The sequence below is a fragment of the Humulus lupulus genome, chromosome 3 (assembly GCF_963169125.1).
Source record: "Humulus lupulus chromosome 3, drHumLupu1.1, whole genome shotgun sequence".
NCBI lineage: Eukaryota > Viridiplantae > Streptophyta > Magnoliopsida > Rosales > Cannabaceae > Humulus > Humulus lupulus.
This window is the reverse complement of record NC_084795.1, coordinates 244,003,794-244,027,663: the sequence shown is the minus strand read 5'-3', so window position 1 is coordinate 244,027,663 and position 23,870 is coordinate 244,003,794. Positions and strand designations below refer to the sequence as shown.

At 42.2% G+C, this 23,870-nt stretch overlaps 1 protein-coding gene across 1 annotated transcript; it reads left to right on the top strand.

The window, feature by feature from the left end:
- The first annotated feature begins 3,376 nt into the window (after nt 1-3,376).
- LOC133825512 (uncharacterized) lies at nt 3,377-4,177 on the top strand. The gene has a single exon (XM_062258442.1). The coding sequence runs from the start codon at nt 3,377-3,379 to the stop codon at nt 4,175-4,177; it is 801 nt and encodes a 266-aa protein (XP_062114426.1).
- The last annotated feature ends 19,693 nt before the right edge of the window (nt 4,178-23,870 follow it).

Here is a 23,870-nt window from a genome sequence, read left to right as displayed (position 1 = left end):
GCCATTTTATGGTGCAAGAAGGCATTGTATTGGGTCATCGGATTTCTAACAAGGGCATTGAGGTAGATAAAGATAAGATTGAAGTCATTGAGAAGTTACCACCACCTACTTCATCCAAGAGAATTAGAAGCTTTTTAGGGCACAAAGGCTTCTATAGGAGGTTTATAAAAGATTTTTCGAAAATCTCCAAGTCCATTTGTTCCTTACTTGAGTAAAATTGAGCATTTGAGTTCACTAAGGAGTGTCAAGAAGCATTTGTGACTTTGAAGAAAGCTCTTATCACCGCACACATCATTGTAGCTCCGGATTGGTCTCTTCCGTTTGAATTGATGTGCGATGCTAGTGACTTTGTTGTGGGTTCCGTACTTCGGCAAAGAAAATAGAAGGTGTTTCATTCCATTTATTATGCAAGCAAGACATTAGCCGATGCTCAATTGAACTATACCACCACCAAGAAAGAACTTTTGGTAGTGGTGTTTGCTTTTAACAAGTTTAGAGCTTATCTTGTGCGGACTAAAGTGGCGGTTTACACAGACCATCCAGCGATCAAGTATCTAATAGCCAAGAAGGATGCTAAGCCAAGACTTATTCGATGGGTGCTTCTTCTTCAAGAATTTGAATTGGAAATTCAGGATAGAAAAGGAATGGAGAACCAAGTGGCTGGCCATTTATCTAGACTTGAAGCTGGTAGTGAAAAGCAAGGTGAAGAGCCTATTAAAGAGACATTCCTCGATGAGCAATTGTTGGTTGTGAACCAATTTACTACACCATGGTACGCTGATTTTGTCAACTATTTGGTGAGTGGGTTACAACCACTTGATTGAATAAAGAGTAGCTCAAGAAATTCTTTCATGATGTGAGATTTTATTATTGGGATGAGCCCTATTTGTATAAGCAATGTCCAGATCGAATCATGAGGCGTTGTGTGCTTGAGGATGAAGTTTCGAGTATACTAGAGCATTGTCATTCAACTCCTTATGGTGGACATTTTGGTGGGCAAAGGACAACAGGTAAGGTTTTTCAATCGGGGTACTATTGGCCTTCTATCTTCAAGGATGCCCATGACTTTGCTAAAAGATTTGATCGATGCCAACGTGTTCAAAATATTTCAGCAAGGAATGAAATGCCTTTAAATTGCATCCTTGAAGTGGAATTTTTTGACGTTTGGGGAATCGACTTCATGGGGCCATTTCCACCGTCATTCAGAAATTTGTATATCTTGGTGGCGGTTGACTATGTCTCTAAGTGGGTTGAAGCAGTGGCAAGTCCTACCAATGATTCCAAGGTGGTCATGAAGTTCTTACATAAGCATGTTTTCACCTGCTTTGGTACTCCAAGGGTGCTTACAAGTGATGAAGGCACCCTCTTTGTGAACAAGATTTTGGCAGCTTTGTTAGCCAAATATAGTGTGAAACACAAGATTGCTACAGTCTACCACCCTCAAACAAATGGTCAAGCGAAAATATCCAATAGAAAAATCAAAGGAATCCTAGAAAAAGTGGTGAATCCTAGTAGAAAAGATTGGTCTCAACGATTGGATGATGCTCTTTGGGCCTATAGAACGACTTTCAAAACCCCTTTGGAAATATCACCGTATCGTTTGGCTTTTGGGAAAGCTTGCCATTTTCATGTTGAGTTGGAGCATAAGGCATATTGGGCAACTAAGAAGTTGAATATGGATCTCCAAGCTACTGGAGAAGCTCGTAAATTACAATTAAATGAGCTGGAAGAGATGAGATTTTTCTCCTATGAAAATGCTAAGCTGTATAAGGAGAAAATGAAGAGGTGGCATGACCAGAAAATTCAAGCTCGATTCTTTGAGAAGGGGCAAAAAGTGTTACTCTTTAACTCGCGCTTGAAACCAAATTGAAGTCCCGCTGGTCAGGCTCATTCACCGTGGTGAAAGTTTATCCCTTTGGAGCAGTTGAAGTTCAGGAAGATCAATACGGAAGGGAATTTAAAGTGAATGGGCAGCGCTTGAAACATTATTTGGGAGGTGAGGTCGATTGCAAGAAGACCTCCATCACTTTGGAGGATCCTCAAAGTCGTTGTTTTGGGTTGTCAAGTGATTCAGGCACTAATTGTAAGACAACCCAAAAAAAAAAAGGAAGAAGTGTAAAATAATATGTATATAAAAAAACAAAACAAAAACAACTATATATATAATATAATATATATAAATAAATATATATGTAGTTGTTGTTCTTCTAATTTCTTTTAGTTCTTTAGTTTTGTTAGTTTAATTTCATATGATTATGTTATTTTTGGAAGTGGTATTACGTTTATTCTTGTATTTCAGGGGTTAAAAGGTGAAAAGTTGGCATTCTGAAAGTTAGTTCTGGGTCTGATGGTTTTACAAAATTTTTGCTGCAACAAATAGAGAGCAAAAATTTCCGAAAAAAAATGAAGGGGTTCTGTCAAAATTTAGCAAAATTTTGGCAATTTTGGAGCATGGAAGTCGGGGCATAGTTCGTTCAGAGAGGAAAAAATCAAAAAATATATATATACAAAAAAAACCAAAAATAAATAATATGCAATATGTATAATACTAAATATAGATATATATATAAATAGCCCCCAACCCGACTGCCCTATTTTCCCCTAACTCGTCTTCAACCCATTTCCCTCCATCACAACCATCCTCTCCTCCCTTCAACTCTGAGCAACACATCTACCCATATACCCGCACCTCACCAGCCATAGCCCAATAACGCAACCCATCCCATCACTCTGCCTTCCCACGCCCAAGCCACTTTGCCGATTTGGTCAGACAAAACCCCAACCCTCGGACCAAGACACGGCTCAATTCGTGCACCACTCCAAGGTGTGATTCCGTCTGCACCATCCAGCCGAATGACCCCAAGCCCCAGGCCCAAGCGTCTCCAAGCCTCGGAACCCAAACGCGACTCCATTCGTGTGCCACGCAGAGGTGCAACTTCACCAGGCGCCTATCCCCGTCCACCCGTACGTTCACCTAAACCAACTCAGTGCCCAGACGCCTCTAAGCAAAAGTCGAGCATCAGCCAAACCGAGCCTAGGCACAATCACTCTCTGCCTACACTGTGAGTTACACTGATATTTTTGGGAAATTTCACACAGACTTATACACTCTATTCTTACTCCTGGATAATTGCTTCATTTTATTTTTCCTCAGTGTTTTGCAATTGTGCATCTGCTGTGAATATTGTTGGGTTCTCTGCTAGTGAATATTTGATTTTGGGGCAGCCAATGGAAAATGTTATTGGCAGTGTTGGTCAGGTGACTGTTGTATTGCTTGGTTGCTATTCTTTGTTCAACGGATATATTTTGTGTGTGGGTGCCTGGTTCAGTTGTTGTGTTGTTGCTTTATGATCTATTTAGTTCCTTTTTGACCAATATGGCCACCAAAACAAGAGCTCAGAGAAGGAAATCCAAACCACCATCTACCCCACCACCAGCCAAACAGAAATCTACTGTCCCAAGCTCTACCCCACCACCAGCCAAAAAGAAATCTATTGCCCCAAGCTCTACCCCACCACCAGCAAAACAGATTCCCATTGTCCCACACACTACCCCACCACCATTGCCTTCACCAACCACTGTAAATAACCCTACCCACATCACTACCAAACCAGCAACTAAGACAACACCAACCATCCCAAAATCCAAAAGGCCAACCCAACCCGCATTAGTCGCACCTCTACCCAAGACACAAAAGACCACCACTACCACAAAAGTTGTGCCCAAGCCAAAACCTATTGTTGTACCAACCACAAAGACCAAGAAAAATCCAATCCCTTCAGTTCCCTCTCAGAAATTTGTTTCTCCTCAAGCCAGGGAGAAATATGAGTCCATTAAGACAAAGAAGTTGCTCCTCGAAAAAGGATTTTTTCCTACCATTGTTGAGGTGCCAGCCTTCATCATTGATGTCATTGAGCAACACAATTGGGAAAATTTCTGTCAAAACCCAGAGCATGATATCATTCTATTGGTGCATGAGTTTTCCGCTAACATCGTGTCCTCTACAAATTCTGAAGTGATCGTTCGTGGCAAGGCTGTTTCATTTTCTGGTGAGGCTATTAACTCGATATTTGGGCTGAACAGCTTTAAGTGCACTGTTCATAATGATATGGTAGTGGCCCTTGAACTAGAAAATTTTGACAAGGCACTGCAGCTTGTCGCATCTCCAGGCACTTAATGGTGTGTCTATTCCAGTGGTGTGCATACTTTATTGCACACCTCTATTTTACTTGAAGCTGGAGTGTGGTTGCATTTCCTCAAATGTAGTCTGCTTCCTACCACACATGACACTATGGTTCCAAAGAGCAGTTACTTCTGCTATATTGTATGTTGGTTGGTTTTAGTATCGATGTGGGCAAGCTGATTACCAGGCAGATTTTTAGTTGTGCCAAAAAGAAAAAGGGCAAGTTATTCTTTCCATCGCTCATCACGTAGTGGTGCCTTCGAGTTGGGGTGCCTTATGAGTCCACTTAGGATGTGCTCTTTGAGCACCGAGACATCGACTTCCTCACTCCTATTCAGAGTCGAGAGCCTGTATGTGAAGCTTGGCCATCCACCGCGCCTCCACCAGTTCCCCCTTTGCTCCCACACTCGCAGACCTCCTTGCTCAGCAGCGGGAAATTCTTGGGCGGATGGTATCTCTTGAAACTCAGCAGCAAGTCTATTGGAAATATGTCAAACAGTGGGATGCGGTGTCAATCATGTCCCTTCAGCGAAACTTCACCAGGCCTATTACTGCCTTTCCTGCATTCCCCAACTCCATTTTGTAGAAGTGGGCAGCTCTAGTTTTTCAAGACGACCCTATTCCTTCGGATGCCAATTTCGAGGAATAGGCGTGGGGAGTATCTTTAACCCAGCTTTTTTCTGTACTTAATATTTTGTACTTCATTTCTGTTTTGGTTTGTCCTGTTGTTTCCTTTTATTAGTCCATTGTTTAGTTTTTGTTCTGTTGTGTCTTGCTGTGTTTAGTGTCATTGTCTTGTTGTTTGGTTATACTTTTGAGGATAATCTTTGCTTTTGTTAGTGTTAACTAGGGGGCTCGATGACGATCTTGAAAAACTACAAAATTATAATAAATCTATGTTGAAGCTGAATGTCATTCTTGCTTGAGTTTTAAACTAAATTCTTTGGGTATAAATGTTGCTAGCAATTGATTGATGAGAGTGTTCCTCTTTTTAGTGTGTGCATAGCTTGATTAAACATTTTTGAAACCCTAGAAAGAGCTAGTTTCTTATGAGAGCTTAAGTTTCTAGAATTACTTAGTGATTGTCCTTGAGGCAAAAGCCTAGGAAACACCACACCGATGACATGATTTAGGCCATCCTTGGACCATTTGAGCCTTTGAAGCCTACCCTTTATGCATTTTTATCCCTAGTCACCCCATTGAGCTTAACTGTCATTTTCTTGCTTAGCCACTTATTAGCCTAGCTATAAATAATAGCCTCTTTTCACCATACCCTTTAGCACTTTGATTTTTATAGGATTTATTTGTTGTTGTCTTTTGGGGGGTTGAGAGGTGTTGAGCCTTGATTTGGACAACGACACGGAGTCAAATAGAACGACAATAATAAGATGAATTCAAGCCAAAAAGATTTAGAGTGGTTCGGCCCCAAGTAATGGTAATGACCTATGTCTACTTAGTGTTCTTATTGATGTAGAACTCCAAAAACATGTGATCAATGAACTAGGATTCACGAGTTTCACAAGCTTGGAGATGAATACAAGTTTTGTGGATAAAAACACTATAATTCTCTCTCAGTCTCTCAAGATCAAAAGTCTCAAAGTCAAAAGTTCCCCCTCTTGAGCCCTTTGAGTCTTATTTATAGGCTCAAGGAGTTCCTCATGGGCCAATGGGCCTTAATTACATTTAATATAAGTGTATCTAAATAATAATAGAAACTGCAATTATTACATAAATGTGAGATTACATATCTATAGAAGATATTTGAAATACTGCGACCAGACTGGTCGCCCGTAAAATATGCCTTCTGCCGAGTGAATTCTCCTCTGGTCGATGGTCGAACAGAACGTACTCACTTAAACAGTCACATTTATCCCACGTGCATATTAATTTTGCCACATCATCAGGTGAATCTTTTTGGGTAAATATTTTCCCCCCAAGTTTATTTTACTGCGACCAGTATATAATTAACTTACTCGACCAGCTTTTCGTCTGACCTGTCACATCTGTCAGCACCTTTTTGAAAAAGTAAGCAATCATGACCGTTACACTTTCCCAAAAATATTTTGACGGCTAATACGACTTTCGATACATCAAAAACTTACCCTCATCATTACCTCTTTAACTGCACCACGATCAGTATAAATAAGTCACTTTTCCCACTTTTTACCTTTTACCAAATCCTTCTCTCTCAAGAACTCAAAAAAACTCTCAAGAGAAACCTACAAAACTTCGGTGATCTGAGACGTGTCCGATCAGCCCTGGGCAACAACACCCATGATTCCTTTGAAATCTGCAACCCAAGTAAGTTTTTGAACCCCTTGTCTCGGTTATACCATCTAAAATGAATTTTATGAGTTTTTTGGTGCTAGGTTTGAGTGTTCTTGAGAAGATAGAATTTGGGTAATCGGGTTCGTACGTAGAAACATGGTAGAATAGGTACTTTAGGCAGTAAAAAACATTAGGCAGGGCTTAGAAATCAGTGTGGGAAACAAGAATATTGTTTTAGTGGATAAAATCGAAGTAAAATTTTGATTTTATTGTTTTCGAAAAAACTGAGTTTTTCTCACCTTTTTTCGGAGTCAAAAAGTTTTCTCGAAAAAACTTTTCACTTCCACTTCTTGATCCATTTTTCCAAACTGTTCGCATGTTTTTAGTGTTTATGCTAGGATGTTGTGGGCCGTATAAAAGCTTAACTTTTATACACGAGCGACGTTATCCTTACATATCTTCTTCTTCTTCTATCTATTGGTTGTAGATTCTCATCCCCTTTACTCTTCTCAGATATTCATGCACGATCCATGGGGAGGAGAGAGGCCAATAGATGACGATCTTCTCGCGTTGCTATTTAAAGATCAAGAACAACCGCCACTTCCTTTTTCTGACCTTCCATCTTCTCAACAAAACCCCCTGACCAGATCCCCAGTCCGCCAGCCACACATGGGTCGTGTTAAACATATAGCTCATAGGAAAAAGAAACCAACAAATTCTCCTTCTAACCGACCAGCAGCCAACAATGAGGGTCCTTCTGACGATCCTTAACCCATAAATATTGCACCACCAGAAATTCAACCCAAAGCCCGGCTTCGCGATGGCCTTCGTCCAGAAGTTGACTGGTATGTCGCACCTCCTAGTGTCATTTTGGCTAGGATGGTGACAAGGTACCTCAAGAAGTACGGTCTTCCTAGGGTTACCTTAATCAAACCTACCTCCGACCAATGGGCAAACATGCCTGGAGGCGCCTTCAGTGCCTGGTTGAGGTTCCACATCGAGGCAGGGGCAATCTTACCCCTGCACAAATTTTTCCAAGGGGTGGCCAACTACTTCGAGGTCTCCCCCTTCCAAATCATTCCCAATGGATATAGAGTACTATCAGGACTCTATATCCTTTACAACCATAAAAAGTGGCATGTGCCCACACTGCACGAGATCAACTATCTGTTCAATCTCAAGTCCAACCCCAACTAGAACAACACGGGATTTTTCCATTTTTGTCACCAGGAGTCTACTCGCATATTCTTGAGTGACGTAACTTACAAATCCAACGTAGGAAAGTACTTCCTTATGACAAACCTGGTCGCTGAAAACCTGACCTTCAACCGAGGAGGTAAATCTCTCAATTATTGGTCATTGGATTTCTGCTAGTTTTTTCTTCACCGTCCTTAGAACCTTGATGTTGTGTCTAGGTCCATGGTATCGACCAGACCCCACTCCAAAAATGGAGATAAGGGCCGCAGCCCTGACCAACATGACGAATATCGAGAAGAGCATCAAGGAGCTGGTCACAGAAAGCAACTTGAGGCTAGTCGGCCTTTTGGCATCTCACCCGGAAGTGAGGGAGTCCACCGCGAGGAGTTATATTGGAGAGAAAATCCCCGAGAAGCAACAGGATATGTCACAATCCCCAAGACGATGGGCAACAGAAGTGACCATCCGGGAACCCTCTAGCAACCCTGGGCTGCTGCTGGCCTTACCCAACACGGTAGAGGCAAGCAAAAACTTTCGGAATACACCGACCCTGTACTTGAGTCCTCTGATGAGAATGGTATAGATTTCTCAGTCTTAGATAGCTTTCCCATACCCTATCATTTATTTAACAGGGAAGGCAACTTTAAATTTACGACCAGCACTTTTTATTCAGACTTCTTCGAGGCAGAGAGTGAGTGTAGCAGTAGTTCTATATATAATATATCGACCAGTAAAAATAGCTCGGGTATATTACTTAGAATTTCCCTTCCTCATTATTTATTTTCTCTTTTAAATTAGATTATCTGATCGTTTGTTTTTGTCTTGCAGTCATTCATTCTGAGGAAGCCTTCGACATATACACAAACGTCGAAGCTCCTACGAGAAAAAAGAAAGCCGCAGGAGGCACCATGGGGAGAGCAGCAATGATCCCTCCAGGAAAAAGGCTCGAACAGAGGAGCCTCGAGTAGAAGATTCTCCAGCGCCCACTCCTTCCAGGGCTATGACACCTCCTCTTCCTCCTCCTCATATTAGTAGCCTTCCCTCCAAGAAGGCGAGGAGACCCTCAGCTAACGAACATTTGAGTAGCGCCTTCAACACTACTTACAAGAAGCTACAACGGCTTTCAAAGCACCGGCCTTTTCGCATCTTCCTCCGCTACCGACCAGCTAGGTCATCAGTCGCGGACTGTCTGAAGTCATCAGTGTAAGTGTCTCTTCTTTTCTCTTTAATCGAACAACTCTTTCTTTAATAGCCCCTGAATTGTTTACTTTTTTTCTTTCTATTCCCAGGGCATCCTCACCATAGGACACAGCTGGCGCTGAGCCGAGGAGGCTAATGCCAGATTTGCCGAGGAGATGAAGGCAGTCGAGGCCAGACAAGCTGGAGAGATTAAGGCGGTCGAGACTAAAATTGTCGCCTTGAGCGAGGAGGAGAGGAGATGCCAAGAGTCGGTGGTCAAGATTACTACTGTCAAGGATAAATTCAAGGAGGCTTCGGAGATGAACTACAAAGAATCCTCCAAACTCCAAGATGACTTGGTGATCAGCCGGAAGGAGACTGCTGAGCTGGAGGAGCGAGTCAAAAAGCTTGAGGAAACCAACTCTCGTAATCTGGAGAAGTTCAAAGGAGCAACTTTCAACTGCTTCTAATTTTTCTGGAAAAACAATCCAGAGGCGAACTTTGACTACCTCCCCGAGCAGGTGAAGAAGGCAGAACTGGAAAAGTGTGCTGCTCTCTTGGAAGAGGAAAAGAAAGCTCAGGAATCTCCTTGGCGACTAGCAGGTGTCGAAGAGGATGCTAGGACAACAGTCGACCAGCAATCCCAGCCAGATCCTCTTGCTACTTAGTGACTTATCCATTTATTATTATTTTTGTTTGTAACTAGGACATACGAACTACAGTTCGTAATGTCGAGACAATTTTTTGCTGCGTAGGGCAGCTTCCTTTTAATCATTAATTACATCTGAGCAGCAACTGCTCGCAGTGTAAAACATTTTGTTTTGATATTATAATATTTATTGTTGACCCTCGAATTGGTCAACGACATGGAGTCAGATAAACGAAATAGAATGAGATGAAAACAAGAAGAAATCAAGACAACAAAGTAAACGACACAAACAATTTATAGTTGTTCGGCCCCAATCAGATGGTAATGACCTACGCCCACTTAGTGTTCTTATTGATGTAGGATCCCAACACTGTGATCAATGAACTAAGGGTTCACGAGTTTCACACGCTTTAGGATGATTACAATTTCAGTGAATAATAACACTATAATTTTCTCTCAGAATTCTCCCAGTCCAAAAAAAGTCCCCTCCCTTGAGCCTTTTGATTCGTATTTATAGGCTCAAGAAGGTTACATGGGTCGATGGGCCTTAATTACAATTACAACTCGCGTATCTAGATAATAAGAGAAATTACAATTAATGCACAATTACAAGGGTGCACATTTGAAGGAAATAAATGAATATATGCGACCAGGCTGGTCGCACATAAGTATGATGCTTGATAAACCAGCATTCTTCTGGTCGATGGCCGAGCAGGATACACTTACTTAAAATAGCCACGTGCCTCCCATGTGTAGACCAATCCTGCCACGTCATCAGGTAGTCTGTTTTTGGATAAACATTTGCCCCCCAAGTTTATTTTACTGTGACCGGCATAAAGTAAACTTAAACAAAAGACCTTTCGTATGTCCTGTCCAATCTGTCAGAGCCATCAATGCATTCTCTAAAAAAGGCAACCAATCATGCCATTGCAGTTTCCCAAAAATTGGTTTGACGGCTATCACGCTTTTCCATGCCTCAAAAAATCACCCCCCATCATTACCTCAGTAACCGTGCTTCGACCAATATAAATAACTCCTCAAATTCACTTTTTACTTTTTACTTTTCATTTCTCCTCAAGAACATTGAAGAACAGAGCATAAAGAACCCAGAAAACTCAGACGATTTTGGCAATCCGTGGAGTTTCTGTCTAGCCACTCGACTCAATGTCTCAGAAATTTTCACCAATTTTTATCGAAGTAAGTTTCTTGAACTTCTTCGTCGTTGAGATGCCATGCAATATTTAGTTTTCTGGGTTGTTTTGGATTTGAAGTTCCTGAATGTTCTTAAAAAAACGATTTGGGGCAGTCGGGCATGTAGGTATGAACATGATATGATAAGGATAAAAACACTACATGAGGCCTAGGAATCAATTTGGGAGTTAGGATCATAGATTTAGGGCGTAAAATCAAAGTAAAAATTCAATTTTTAAGTACTTAGAAAAAACTAGGTTTTTCCCGCCCTTTCTCAGAGTCGAAAAGTTTTTCCTGTGCTGCTTTTTAATCCATTTTCCAAACTGTTCGTGTATGATTTAGTGTTTATGTTAGAATGTTGCTGGTCGTATAAAATCTTAACTTTTATACACGAGCAATGTTCTTCCAACTTTTCCACTTTCTTGGTCCATTGGCCGTAGATTCTCATCTCCCCTTCTCTGTTCACAGATTTTCATGCATGACCCGTGGGGAGGTGAGAGGTCGATCAACGATGACTTGCTCGCGCAGTTACTCGAAGATCAAGAATAGTCGTCGCTGCTAAGCTCAGAAATGCTCTTTTCTTATAACCCTTCAAATAGACCTTCGACCAGCCCAGCCAATATGAGTCGCGTAAAATCCATCGCACCAAAAAGAAAGAAAACAGCCAAGCCTTCTAATAATCAGCCTGCTCCTCAGGCTGAAACTCCTTCGACTAGCCCTCAACCTAAAAACACTTCCCAACTAGGAATCCAAATAAAAGCACGACTTCGAGACGTCCTTCGACCAGAAGTTGAATGGTACGTAGTGCCTCCTAGTGTTATTACAGCTAGGATGGTAGGGAATTATCTCAAAAAGTACGGACTTCCTGGGATAACCCTAATCAAGCCTTCGATCGACCATTGGGCAAACTTGCCTGGGGGCGCCTACAGCGCCTGGTCGAGGTATCACATTTAGGCAGAGGCAACTTTGCCTCTTCATCCATTTTTCCAGGGGGTGACCAATTATTTCGAGGTCGCTCCCTTTCAAATCACCCCAAATGGATATAGAGTGCTCTCTGCTCTCTATATTCTGTACAGCCACTAGAAGTGGCCCATTCTTACTCCACATGAGATCAATTATTTGTTCGATCCAAAGTCCAACCCCAATCACAATAACACGGGGTTCTTCCACTTCTACCACCAGGAATCTACTCGCACCTTCCTGAGTGATATTACCCACAAGTCCAACGTGGGAAAGTACTTCCAGGAGTACTTTTTAACACCAGACTTGGTCACCAACAATCTGGCCTTCACTGAAGGAGGTAAATTATTTATTCACTGGTCGTTCAATTTCCTTTAGCTTTTCTGTACATTCCTTAGAACCTTGATGTCATTCAGGTACATGGCATCGACCAGCTCCCACCCCCAATATGGAGATACGAGCAGCATCCTTGGCCAGCATGAAAAATATTGAAAAAAGTGTCAAAGTGCTGGTCACGAGACCAATCTAAGGTTGGCTGGCCTTCTGGCACCTCACCGGGATGTGAGGGAGTCAACTGCAGGAAGTGATACTGAGGGAGAAATTCTCGAGCAGCATCAAGTTCTGTCACAACCCCTGAGGAGGGCAATGGGAGTGACCATCAGGGAACCATCCAGCACCCCGCGTGCAGCAACTGCTCCTGCTCAAAAAGGAAAAGGCTAGCAGAAGGTCTCTGAACATCCCGAGCCTATTCTTGAGTCTTCGGATGAGAACGGTACTGACTTCTCACTCTTAGACAGTTTGCCCATTCCCTGTAATTTATTTGATGGGGACGGCAACTTTAAATACACACCTGATTTAAATTGAGACTTCTTCAAGGCAGAGAGTAAGTGTAGCAGTAGTACAATAAGTAATGTAGTGACCAGTAGTTGTAGCTCGGGTATTTTACTTGTAATTTCTTTGATCTTATTTCCTTGATTTAGTAGGTATCTCCATCTATATTGCCTGACTGTTTGCTTCTATATTGCAGTTATGTCGGCTGAAGATCTATTCGACCTATATAGTGAACCTGACCCCATTGCTCTTGCGAGCAAGAAAAAGGGGAGCCGGCAACAAAAAAGGCTCGAACCGGGGATCCTCCAGCACCAGTTCCTTCCAGGGAAACAACACCTCCTCCAACTCCCATCGACCAGCCGTCTCCACCAGCCCCCGTTGACGAGACACGTCTTCCAGCGCCTGCTAACCAAACTCCTCCAACTCCCGCTGACCAGACACCTCCTGATCAGATAGGAGAGGCTTTGACGAACATGGTTCTCAGTTCGGCCAAAGATAGGCTGACAAAGCTATCGAGGCATCGACGTAGCTGAGAGGCCATCAACAATACTGACTCCCTGGAAGTCGATCAGATCTTTAACTATGTGTTGAATGAAGTGCTCAACGTAAGTTTCCATTTTTTTGCTGAGCTTTATTTGTTTATCTTGTCACTTTATTCCCACTAACAGTTTTTCCTTTTTTCTGATCGCAGGGAGTTCTAACCATGAGCGATGGCTGGCGCCGCTCAGGGACCCTAACTGCCAATACGAGAAGAGGCTTGGTGAGCAGCTCAAAGCATCCAAGGATAAACATGCTGAGGAGCTTAATACGGCTGAGGCGAAATACACCAAGCGACTCGAGGCAGCCGAGAAGAAAAATGCTGAACTGCTCGAACAGAAGGCCAAGCTAGCCGAAAAGCTAAAACAGCACCAGGCTGCCTTGACCAAAGCCATTGAAACTAAAGAGAAGTACAAGGAGGCTTCTTTGCTTAATTCCAAGGAAGCCTCTAAGAATCAAGATGATCTAGTCACCAGCAGAAAGGAGACTGGGGGGTTGGAGGAACGCATCAAAGAGCTCGAGGAGAAAAATGCCCGTAACATGGAGAGATACAAGGGAGCCACTTTTAAATGCTTCTATATGTTCTGGAAGAATAACCGCGGGGCGAACTTTAGCTATCTATCAGAGCGTATGAGGCAATCTGAGATAAACAGGTGTCTGGCTCGCCTTGAAGAGGAGGAGAGAGCGAAAGTTCTAGCATCCCCTAAAATCTCTTTGGATACGGGCATCGATGGCGTAGACGAGGAAATTGGAGCCTCCGTCGACCAGAAAATTCCTCAAGATCCTCTTGCTTCATAATTTCTTTTATTTAAATTTGTAACTTGGGACACACGGACCTTAGTTCGTAGTGTCAAGACAATATATTTTTTGCTGCACGGGCAGCTTTTTCTTTTAAGCAGAGAATTACATCCGAGCAGTAACTGCTCGCGGTGTAAAACAATTTACTTTTAATATTTAGATATCATAATACTTGCAATATATTACAACATCTTGTTCACATGACCGAACTTAGCATAGCACTTTGGTTTGATTTAACAAAATTTAAATAAAATTTTAAAAAATACTCTGCGTACCGTAGCATGCTTTCACTTATTTTTCTCGTGTATTTACATATACTTGTCGATATTCTTTGCTTACTAGGTACCTTATATGCCCCCCCCCCCCCCAAGTGATTAAGGAGCTTATGGTTCTCAGTCACTTGCCTTGACCAAGACCTGTTCGAACATTTCTGCTTGTAATAAAGATTTATAAAAAATGATAATATAGCAAAACACCACACGTAATGAGCAAATACTTGTAATAAATACAATAATTGGCAAGATTTACTGGCTGCGCACAGTCCTTTTTATTTCTCATAATAAATGGACAATCGTGTCTGTACGAGTGATCAAAAATTTGATCTTACACTTATAAGCGATTAGTCATATGGTTGACTAACCCTTGTTCATTAATTTGTAAAAAGTGAAATTAATACAAGCCAATTCATTAAAAGAATTGTTTATGGATAATACTTGTGCAGGTGCTCTCCATTCCAATAGTGAGGAATGAGATCTCCATTTAAGCGAGCGACTTTGTAGGTGCCTAGTGTAAGGACTTCTTTGATTTGGTATGGCCCTTCCCAGTTAGGTCCAAGCACTCCAGCAGCTTGATCGCGGGTGTTGAGGAAAACTCTTCTAAGTACCAAATCTCCCACATTAAAGTTTCTTTCACATACTTTAGAGTTGAAGTAACGGGCGACCTTTTGTTGGTAAGCTGCTACTCAAATTTGGGCTTGCTCACGCCTTTCATCGACCAAGTCCAGAGATTCTGTCAATAACTGGCTATTAACGTCTTGATCATATGCCAACCTTCGGTGTGATGACGGATCTAATTCAACAGGCAACATAGCTTCATACCCATAGGATAAGGAATATAGAGTATGGCCTGTTGCTATTCGATGTGATGTTCTATAAGACCAGAGGACTTCAGGGAAGCGCTCTGGCCATGTCCCCTTCACTTTTTCAAGCTTTTTCTTCAGAGTATCCTTTAGTGTCTTGTTGACAGCCTCAACTTGTCTGTTTTCCTGTGGATGAGGTATTGAAGAAAAGCTTTTGGTAATCCCATGTCGTTCGCAAAAATCGATGAACAGATCACTGTCAAACTGTGTGTTGTTGTTTGAGACAATTTTTCTTGGCAATCCATAGCGACACACAATGTTCTTGACCACAAAATCTAGAACCTTCTTGGTCGTGATGGTCGCAAGTGGCTCAGCTTCGGCCCACTTCGTGAAGTAGTCAACAGCAACCACAACATACTTGACGTTGCCTTTTCCTGTGGGCAAAGACCCAATCAAATCTATCCCCCACACTGTGAATGGCCACGGCTTTGCATTTGCATTTGCTTTAGCTCATTAGGAGTTACTTAGGGTATCTTGGAAAATCTTTGGCACTTGTCGCACTTTCGAACAAAATCCATAGAGTCTTCATTCATCGTAGGCCAGAAGTATCCTTGCCTTAGGATCTTTTTTGATAAACTCTGCCCCCTAGCATGATCTCCGCAGAAACCTTCATGGACTTCTCGAATTAATTCTTTGGCCTTATCTTTAGAAATACACCTTAGGAGTGGCATTGAGTACCCTCTTCTGTATAAAACTCTGGCCCTATTCTGCCTTTGACGCTGGGAATTATCTCAACCACCGTGAGAAGGTGGCTACTACTCAGGATCTTGAAATGGAATATCTTGTTGAGCAGCAGGATGTTGCTCCAGCCTCTGAGGGCTTTCCGGCTGAGGTGGAGGACTTGGGTCTAGGCCTTGTTGTGGTGGTGCACTTGGTGGTTGATCTGGTTGAGAAGTTGGCGCAGGTTGTTCTCGTGCCAACTAGATAGCTGCCTCCAGGGTGGTGGTGGCATCTCTTTGTCGGCGGTCCATGTCAGCATGCCACTCATTCAACTCTTGACGTTGACGGTCAATCTCCCTTTGTTGAAACGCCATCGTCTCAGCCACATTCTCCTGATTGGCCCTCAGATTGGCCAACTCCTCCGCAACACACTCAGTGTTGTCCTCAAGGCCTCAGAATCCATCTCCTCCTCTTCAAAATCCAACTGTGGCTCATATTTAGCCACATTTGGTGAAGGATGCTGGGTGGATGCAGCACCAGAAGTCTGTCCCACCTTTCTGGATGTTTTCACCATTTGATTTCCTTGGAAGTCTCGAATTCGAACTCTAGATGAAAGCACCAGAATGTTGACCCTCGAATTGGTCAATGACACGGAGTCAGATAAACGATATAGAATGAGATGAAAACAAGAAGAAATCAAGACGAAAAAGTAAACGACACAAACAATTTATAGTGGTTCGGCCCCAATCAGATGGTAATGACCTACGCCCACTTAGTGTTCTTATTGATGTAGGATCCCAACACTGTGATCAATGAACTAAGGGTTCACGAGTTTCACAAGCTTCAGGATGATTACAATTTCGGTGAATAATAACACTGTAATTTTCTCTCTGAATTCTCCCAGTCCAAAAAAATTCCCCTCCCTTGAGCCTTTTGATTCGTATTTATAGGCTCAAGAATGTTACATGGGCCGATGGGCCTTAATTACAATTTCAACTCGCGTATCTAAATAATAAGAGAAATTACAATTAATGAACAACTACAAGAGTGCACATCTGAAGGAAATAAATGAATATATGCGACCAGGCTGGTTGCACATAAGTATGATGCTTGATAAACCAACAGTCTTCTAGTCGATGGCCGAGCAGGATACACTTACTTAAAACAGCCACGTGCCTCCCATGTGTAGACCAATCCTGCCACGTCATCAGGTAGTCCGTTTTTGGATAAACATTTATTATTACAACATATGTTTGCATGACCGAACTTAGCATAGCACTTTGATTTGATTTTACAAAATTTAAACTAAAAATTTTGAAAAATACTCTAAGTACTGTAGTATGCTTTCCCTTATTTTGCTCTTGTGTTTACATATGCATGTTGATATGCTTTGCTTGCTTAGTATCTTATATGCCCCCCAAGTGATTGAGGAGCTTAAGGTTCTCGGTCACTTTCCATGACCAAGTCCTGTTCAAACATTACTGCTCGTGCACTTATAAACAATTATCGAGAATATAGCAAAACAACACACGTAATGAGCAAATACTTTTAATAAATACAATAATTGGCTGCGCATAGTTCCTTTTATTTCTCGTAATAAATGGAAAAAATTGTGTCTGTACGAGTGATCAAAAATTGATCTTACACTTATAAGAGACTAGTCATATAATTGACTAGCCCTTGTTCATAAACTTGTAAAAAGTGAAATTAATACAAGCCATTTCTTTAAAAAGAAATGTTTATTGATAATACTTGCGTAGGTGTTCTCCATTCCAATAGCGAGGAATGAGATCTCCATTTAAGCGAGCAATTTTATATGTGCCTGGTTGAAGAACTTCTTCAATCTCATACGGACTCTCCCAGTTTGGTCCGAGCACTCCAATAGCTTGATCGCGAATGTTGAGAAAAACTCGTCTAAGTATCAAATCTCCCACGTTAAACTTTCTCTTACACACTTTAAAGTTAAAATACCTAGCGACCTTTTGCTGGTAAGCTGCTACTCGAAGTTGAGCTTGCTCGCGCCTTTCATCAACCAAGTCAAAAGACTCCATCAGTAATTGATCATTAGCACTTTGATTGTATGTCAGCCTTCTATATGATGGTGGGTTGAGCTCAATAGGAAACATGGCCTCATACCCATAGGCCAAATAAAATGGAGTATGTCATGTTGTTGTTCGATGGGATGTTCTATACGACCAAAGGACTTCTGGAAATTTTCTGGCCATGCCCCCTATCCTTCTTCAAGCCTTTTCTTCAGGGTGTACTTCAGGGTCTTGTTGACAGCTTCAACATGTCTGTTCACTTACGGATGAGCTACCGATGAAAAACTCTTTATAATCTCGTGCCTCTCGCAAAAATCAATGAAAAGATCACTGTCAAATTTTGTGCCATTATCTAAGACAATTTTCCTTGGTAACCCTTATCGACACACGATATTCTTAACCACAAAATCCAAAACTTTCTTTTTCATTATGGTTGCCAGTGGCTCGGCCCACTTTGTGAAGTAGTCAACAGCAACTATTGCATACTTGACATTCCCTTTTTCCTGTGGATAAAGACCCGATCAAATCAATCCCCCATACTGTGAATGGCCATGGGCTTTGCATCTGTTTGAGCTCATTAGGGGCTGCTCATGGTATCTTGGAGAATTTTTGGCACTTGTCACATTTCCGAACGAAATCCATAGAGTCCTCATTCATGGTAGGCCAGAAATACCCTTGCCTTAAGATTTTTTTCGACAAACTTTGCCCCCCAGCGTGATCTCCACAAAAACCTTCATGGACTTCTTGCATCAGTTCCTTGGCCTTTTTCTTAGAAACACATCTTAACAGAGGCATCGAGTACCCTCTTCTATATAAAATTATGTTGACCAGAATGAATCGAGCCAACTGTCTCTGGAGAGTCCTTGCTTTATTTCTTTCCGTTGGCAGCAATCCTTACTCAAGGTATTTAATGATGGGTGTCATCCATGTGTCTGTCGCTTGAATCACCAGTGAAGACCCTTCTGCTTGAATGCTTGGTGCCGATAAATGCTCAACTGGTACTATGTTCAAGGTGTCAGCATCCTTCGCGCTTGCTAACTTGGCAAAGGCATCAGCATTCGAGTTCTGATCGCGAGGTACTTGCTGGAGAGTATACTTTTCAAACTGCGTCAATAAGTCCATTGCTTTATTTAAGTAAGCAACCATATTAACACCCCTGGCCTGATACTCTCCCATAATCTGATTGACCACTAGCTGGGAATCGCTATAAATCTCTAGTGACTTTATATCCATGTCCTTGGCTAGTCTTAAACCTGCGAGCAGTGCTTCATACTCGGCTTCATTATTGGACGTTGTAAAGTCGAATCTGATTGCACAATGGAACTGATGTCCTTCTGGTGTAATCAAGATCAGTCCTGCTCCAGCATCGTGCTCGTTGGAAGAGCCATCTACAAACAATTTCCACGAAGGAGCTTGATCTTGACTTTCAGTTCCTTCCATCGGCTCGCTAATTGGGATCCCGGTGAATTCTACGAAAAAGTCTGCTAGAGCCTGTCCTTTCACAGCTGCTCGTGGAGAATAAGAAATGTCGAACTGCCCATTTTAGTAATCAACCAGCGGCTTCTAGTTTCTGCAAGACTTGCCGTAATGGCTGGTCGGTGAGCACCACGATGGGGTGAGCTTGAAAGTAGGGTCGCAGCATTCTAGATGCCAGAATCAAACAATAGGCTAACTTTTCAATGGGTGGATACCGCAACTCTGCTCCTACCAGCCTCTTGCTTACATAGTACATAGCTTTTTGAACATGGTCCTCCTCTCTGGTCAAAACAGCGCTAGCAACAAACTCCGTGACTGTCAAGTAGATGAACAAAGTTTCTTTTTCGACCAGCTTGGACAAGATTGGTGGTTGCGACATGTAGGACTTTAGTGCCTGGAAAGCCTGTTCGCATTGTTTTGTCCATTCGAATTTCTTGTTGCCTCTGAGTAGATTAAAAAGCAGAACACACTTGTCCGTTGACTTAGAAATGAATCTACTCAAAGCGGCAATCCTCCTAGTTAGGCTTTGAACATCTTTAATCTTGGCAGGTGACTACATCTCGATCAGGGCCTTAATCTTTTCGGGATTAGCTTCAATTCCTCGCGAGTTTACTATGAATCCCAAAAATTTCCCTGATCCAATACCAAAGGAACACTTGAGGGGGTTCAGCTTCATCTAATATTTGTTCAAGATGTTGAAGCATCATTGCAGGTCCTCGATGTGTTCTTCAGCCTTCTTTGACTTAACCAGCATGCCATCGGCATAAACTTCCATGATAATGCCGAATAGTTCTTTGAATATATGGTTGACCAGTCGTTGGTAAGTCGCACCAGCATTTTTCAAACCAAAAGGCATTACTTTGTAACAGTAAAGCCCTGTATCTATTCAAAAGCTAGTGTGATCCTCATTAGGTGGAGGCATACTGATTTGATTGTACCCAGAGTATGCATCCATGAATGATAAAATTTCATGTCCTGATGTAGTGTCAACCAGCTAGTTGATCCTCGGGAGTGGGACACAATCGTTTGGGCAGGCTTTATTAAGGTCTGTGAAATCCACGCACGTCCTCCACTTGCCATTAGACTTGGGAACCAATACAGGATTAGAGACCCAAGATGGATAAAACGCTACCCTGGTGAATCTGTTCTCCTTCATTTTCTTGATTTCATCTTTTAGCGCCTTCAATCTGTCATTGTCGAGCAGTCTTCTTTCTTGTTGCACTGGTGGAAAGTTTTTGTCTGTATTTACGACATGGCTGATAACTGCTAGATCAATCCCAACCATATCTTTATGCGACCAGGCAAACACCTCCTGCTTCTCCTTAAAAAATTTCACTAGTTTTTTCTTTGTTGTTGTCTCTAAGTTTTTACCGACTTTCACAACCCTAGTCGGATCTGCTTCTTCTAATTGAACCTCCTCGAGGTCCTCCATGGGTCCAATATTTTCTTCAAAATCCCCAAAGCGAGGATCGGTTTTCTCAGATCCATTGGCGGCTTTGGTGGAATCTTCTTTTGGGCCCTGGTCGTTAGTAGGAGATTTCCCTTTATTAGAAATGGCCTCCTCGAGCTTGATATACCTGTCTGCTCGATCCAAAAACTCTTGAATGCTCTTGACTCCATTCTTCCGTAAACTGTTCCAAAGAGATGAGTGGTGTCGAACCCCATCTGTAAGAGCCATAATCTTACCTTCATCTCCAACCGTCTTGGCCCCAGCCGCTACTCGCATGAAACGCTGACATACCCCTTAAGGGTCTCTCCTTCTTTCTGGTGTATCTTGACCAGTTGATCGGCCTCGATTGGATGTACCCGACCAGTATAGAATTTCCTGTAAAACTCCTTTACGAACATTTCCCAAGAGACTATACTGGTCGGAGGGAACTTGAAAAACCACTCTTAGGCAGTCTCGGATAGAGTGGCAGGGAAAATTCTGCACTGGGCATCGTCTAACACCTTTTGGATGTCCATCTGTATCTCGAATTTATTCACGTGAGATACAGGATCTTCTAACCCAGTAAAGTTGGGTAAGACCGGCATCTTGAATTTGCTCGGAGTCTCTACCATTGCAATTCTTTGCACAAATGGAGTGCCCTTTCTCCAATCAAATTCTATATGGGATGTCTGGTTCCCAACTAGTTGCTGGACGGCCTGATTTAAAGCATCGAGCTGGCCTGCACAGCATCTAGTATTGTTGGAGCAACCGGCACTGGGGGGAAATACCCGTCGTATCTTTCCCTTCTATCATTGAGGACGTCCCTCACGTCTTCCTCTCTACGTCTTTGCTCGCTTGCACCCAGTCAATCAAAGACGTTGGGCTGTTTAGGTTGCCCCCCAACATTTTGGCTCATTGGTCGGTTCTCCCTTGGTGGAGGGCTCTACTCTTCACCCCTCTCTTCTTGCTGCCTGCCAGCATTCCTTCTGCCAGAATCTGTCTCATCATAGTCATGGCCATCTCTAAACTGTGACCGATGACGGTGCGACCTGCTGTTCGCACTATTTCCCACTCTCCTTGCTGGAATATCCTGATAGGTAGGTGGAGGCCTGCGTTGGTCAGTAGGTCCCCGGGCATTATTATGTCATGGGGGACCCCTGACCGTAGAGCCTAATTCCACTTGCCTTCTACTCACAGAAGGAAGATGTCCTCTGCTCAGAGGGTTTTGCTCCACAGTCTGGCATCTAGGGCTTCTAGGATGCTGCCCGGCCCTATTCTGTCTTTGCTGCTGGGGATTATCTTGACCAGCCCGAGAGGGTGGCTGCTACTCAGGACCTTGGACTGGTCTGTCCTGTTGAGCAGTAGGGGGTTGTTCTGGCTCTTGAGGGTTCACCGGTGGTGGAGGATTGTGATAATGCTGGGGATGGTCTGATTGTGGATCTTATTGTGGGTGAGCACTTGGTGGCTATCTGGTTGGGAGGCAGGTGCAGGCTGTCCTCTTGCCAACTGAATGGCTGCTTCCAGGGCGGCAGTGGCATCCCTCTGCCAGCGGTCCATGTCAACCTGCCACTCATTCAACTCTTAGCGCTGCCTATCAATCTCCCTCTGCTGCAGCTCCATTGTTTCAGCCACATTCTCTTGATTAGCCCTCATATTGGCTAATTTTTCCTGCAACACCATCAGGGTCGTTCTCAAGGTTTCAGAATCCATTTCCTCCTCTTCCAATTCTACTTGTGGCTCATCCTCATTTTCGCCATTCATTCTTCTTGGAGGTCTTGAGTCTTCTCTCAACGAAATCACCAAAATGTTGACCCTCGATTTGTCCAATGACATGGAGTCAAATAGAATGACAATAATAAGATGAATTCAAGCCAAAAAGATAAAATGACAAAAATATTTAGAGTGGTTCGGCCCTAAGTAATGGTAATGACCTATGTCCACTTAGTGTTCTTATTGATGTAGAACTCCAAAAACCTGCGATCGATGAACTAGGATTCACGAGTTTCACAGGCTTGGAGATGAATACAAGTTTTGTGGATAAAAACACTATAATTCTCTCTCAGTCTCTCAAGATCAAAAGTCTCAAAGTCAAAAGTTCCCCCTCTTGAGCCCTTTGAGTCTTATTTATAGGCTCAAGGAGTTCCTCATGGGCCGATGGGCCTTAATTATATTTAATATAAGTGTATCTAAATAATAATAGAAACCATAATTATTACATAAGTGCAAGATTACATATCTATAGAAGATATCTGAAATACTGCAACCAGTCTAGTCGCCCATAAAATATGCCTTCTGCCGAGTGAGTTCTCCTCTGGTCGACGGTCGAACAGAATGTACTCACTTAAATAGTCATGTTTATCCTATGTGCATATTAATTTTTCCACGTAATCAGGTGAATCTTTTTTGGGTAAACAAGAGGAATAGAGAGTGTGAGAGGCATTGGATGAGTGTTTTCATTTTCTTCTTTTTCTTATTTTCACCATTGGGGAGAATGTTGAATTTTATGTTTGGGGGGAGAGTGTATTCTCATTTTTCTTATTCTCTTGCCAACTAGTTGTTTATCTCCATTCTAAAAAAAAATAGAAAATCCAAAAAAAAATTAAAAGAAAAGATTATAGAGTGCACTCCCTTGCATTAAAGCAAAGTTCAAAAAAAAAAAGTAATCAAGTATGCTTGTAAATAAGTTTGGGGGTGTAACTCTTCAATTAAAAGGAAAGTTTATTTTAGTTTTTGTTTTTGTATGTTACTAATAAAGGCTAGTGGCAAGAGTTATATTTTGTTGTGGGTGTTCCTTGGGAAAATTAATGTGTGCATTGATTTAGGTCCTAGAAAGATTGAGGTGCTTAGGGTGATTTGAGCCAAAATTAATCTCTCTTATCCTACCTTCACCCTAACCTATCATTAAAAGCTTGATAAAGTCCTATTGATCATTGGTGTGGTATTTGTCTACATTAGTGGAGCGAGAATCACTAAGTAACTTATGGAGACATTATTTAAGCTTTAGGACCAAGGTCTAGCTTAATTTTTGGCGATTGAAAATGTTTAGGAAAAGTTATGCATGCACTAAAGGGTGAAACACTTGATTCATATTTTGGTAGCAGCATTAATGCTTGAAGAATTTGGTTTAAAGCTTGTGTAAGATTGAAATTCAGTTTCTCTTATTCAAAATAAAATTCCCGAGAGCCTTCCTCTTTTAACATTAGCAAAGCAAATTTTATCCTCTCTTGTTATGTCTAGTCCTTGTTGTTTTCCTTTTCCTTTTGTTGTTTAATTTGTGTCTTTTGTTATCTTTTTAGATTCATCACTCGAGGACAAGTAATGTCTTAAATTGG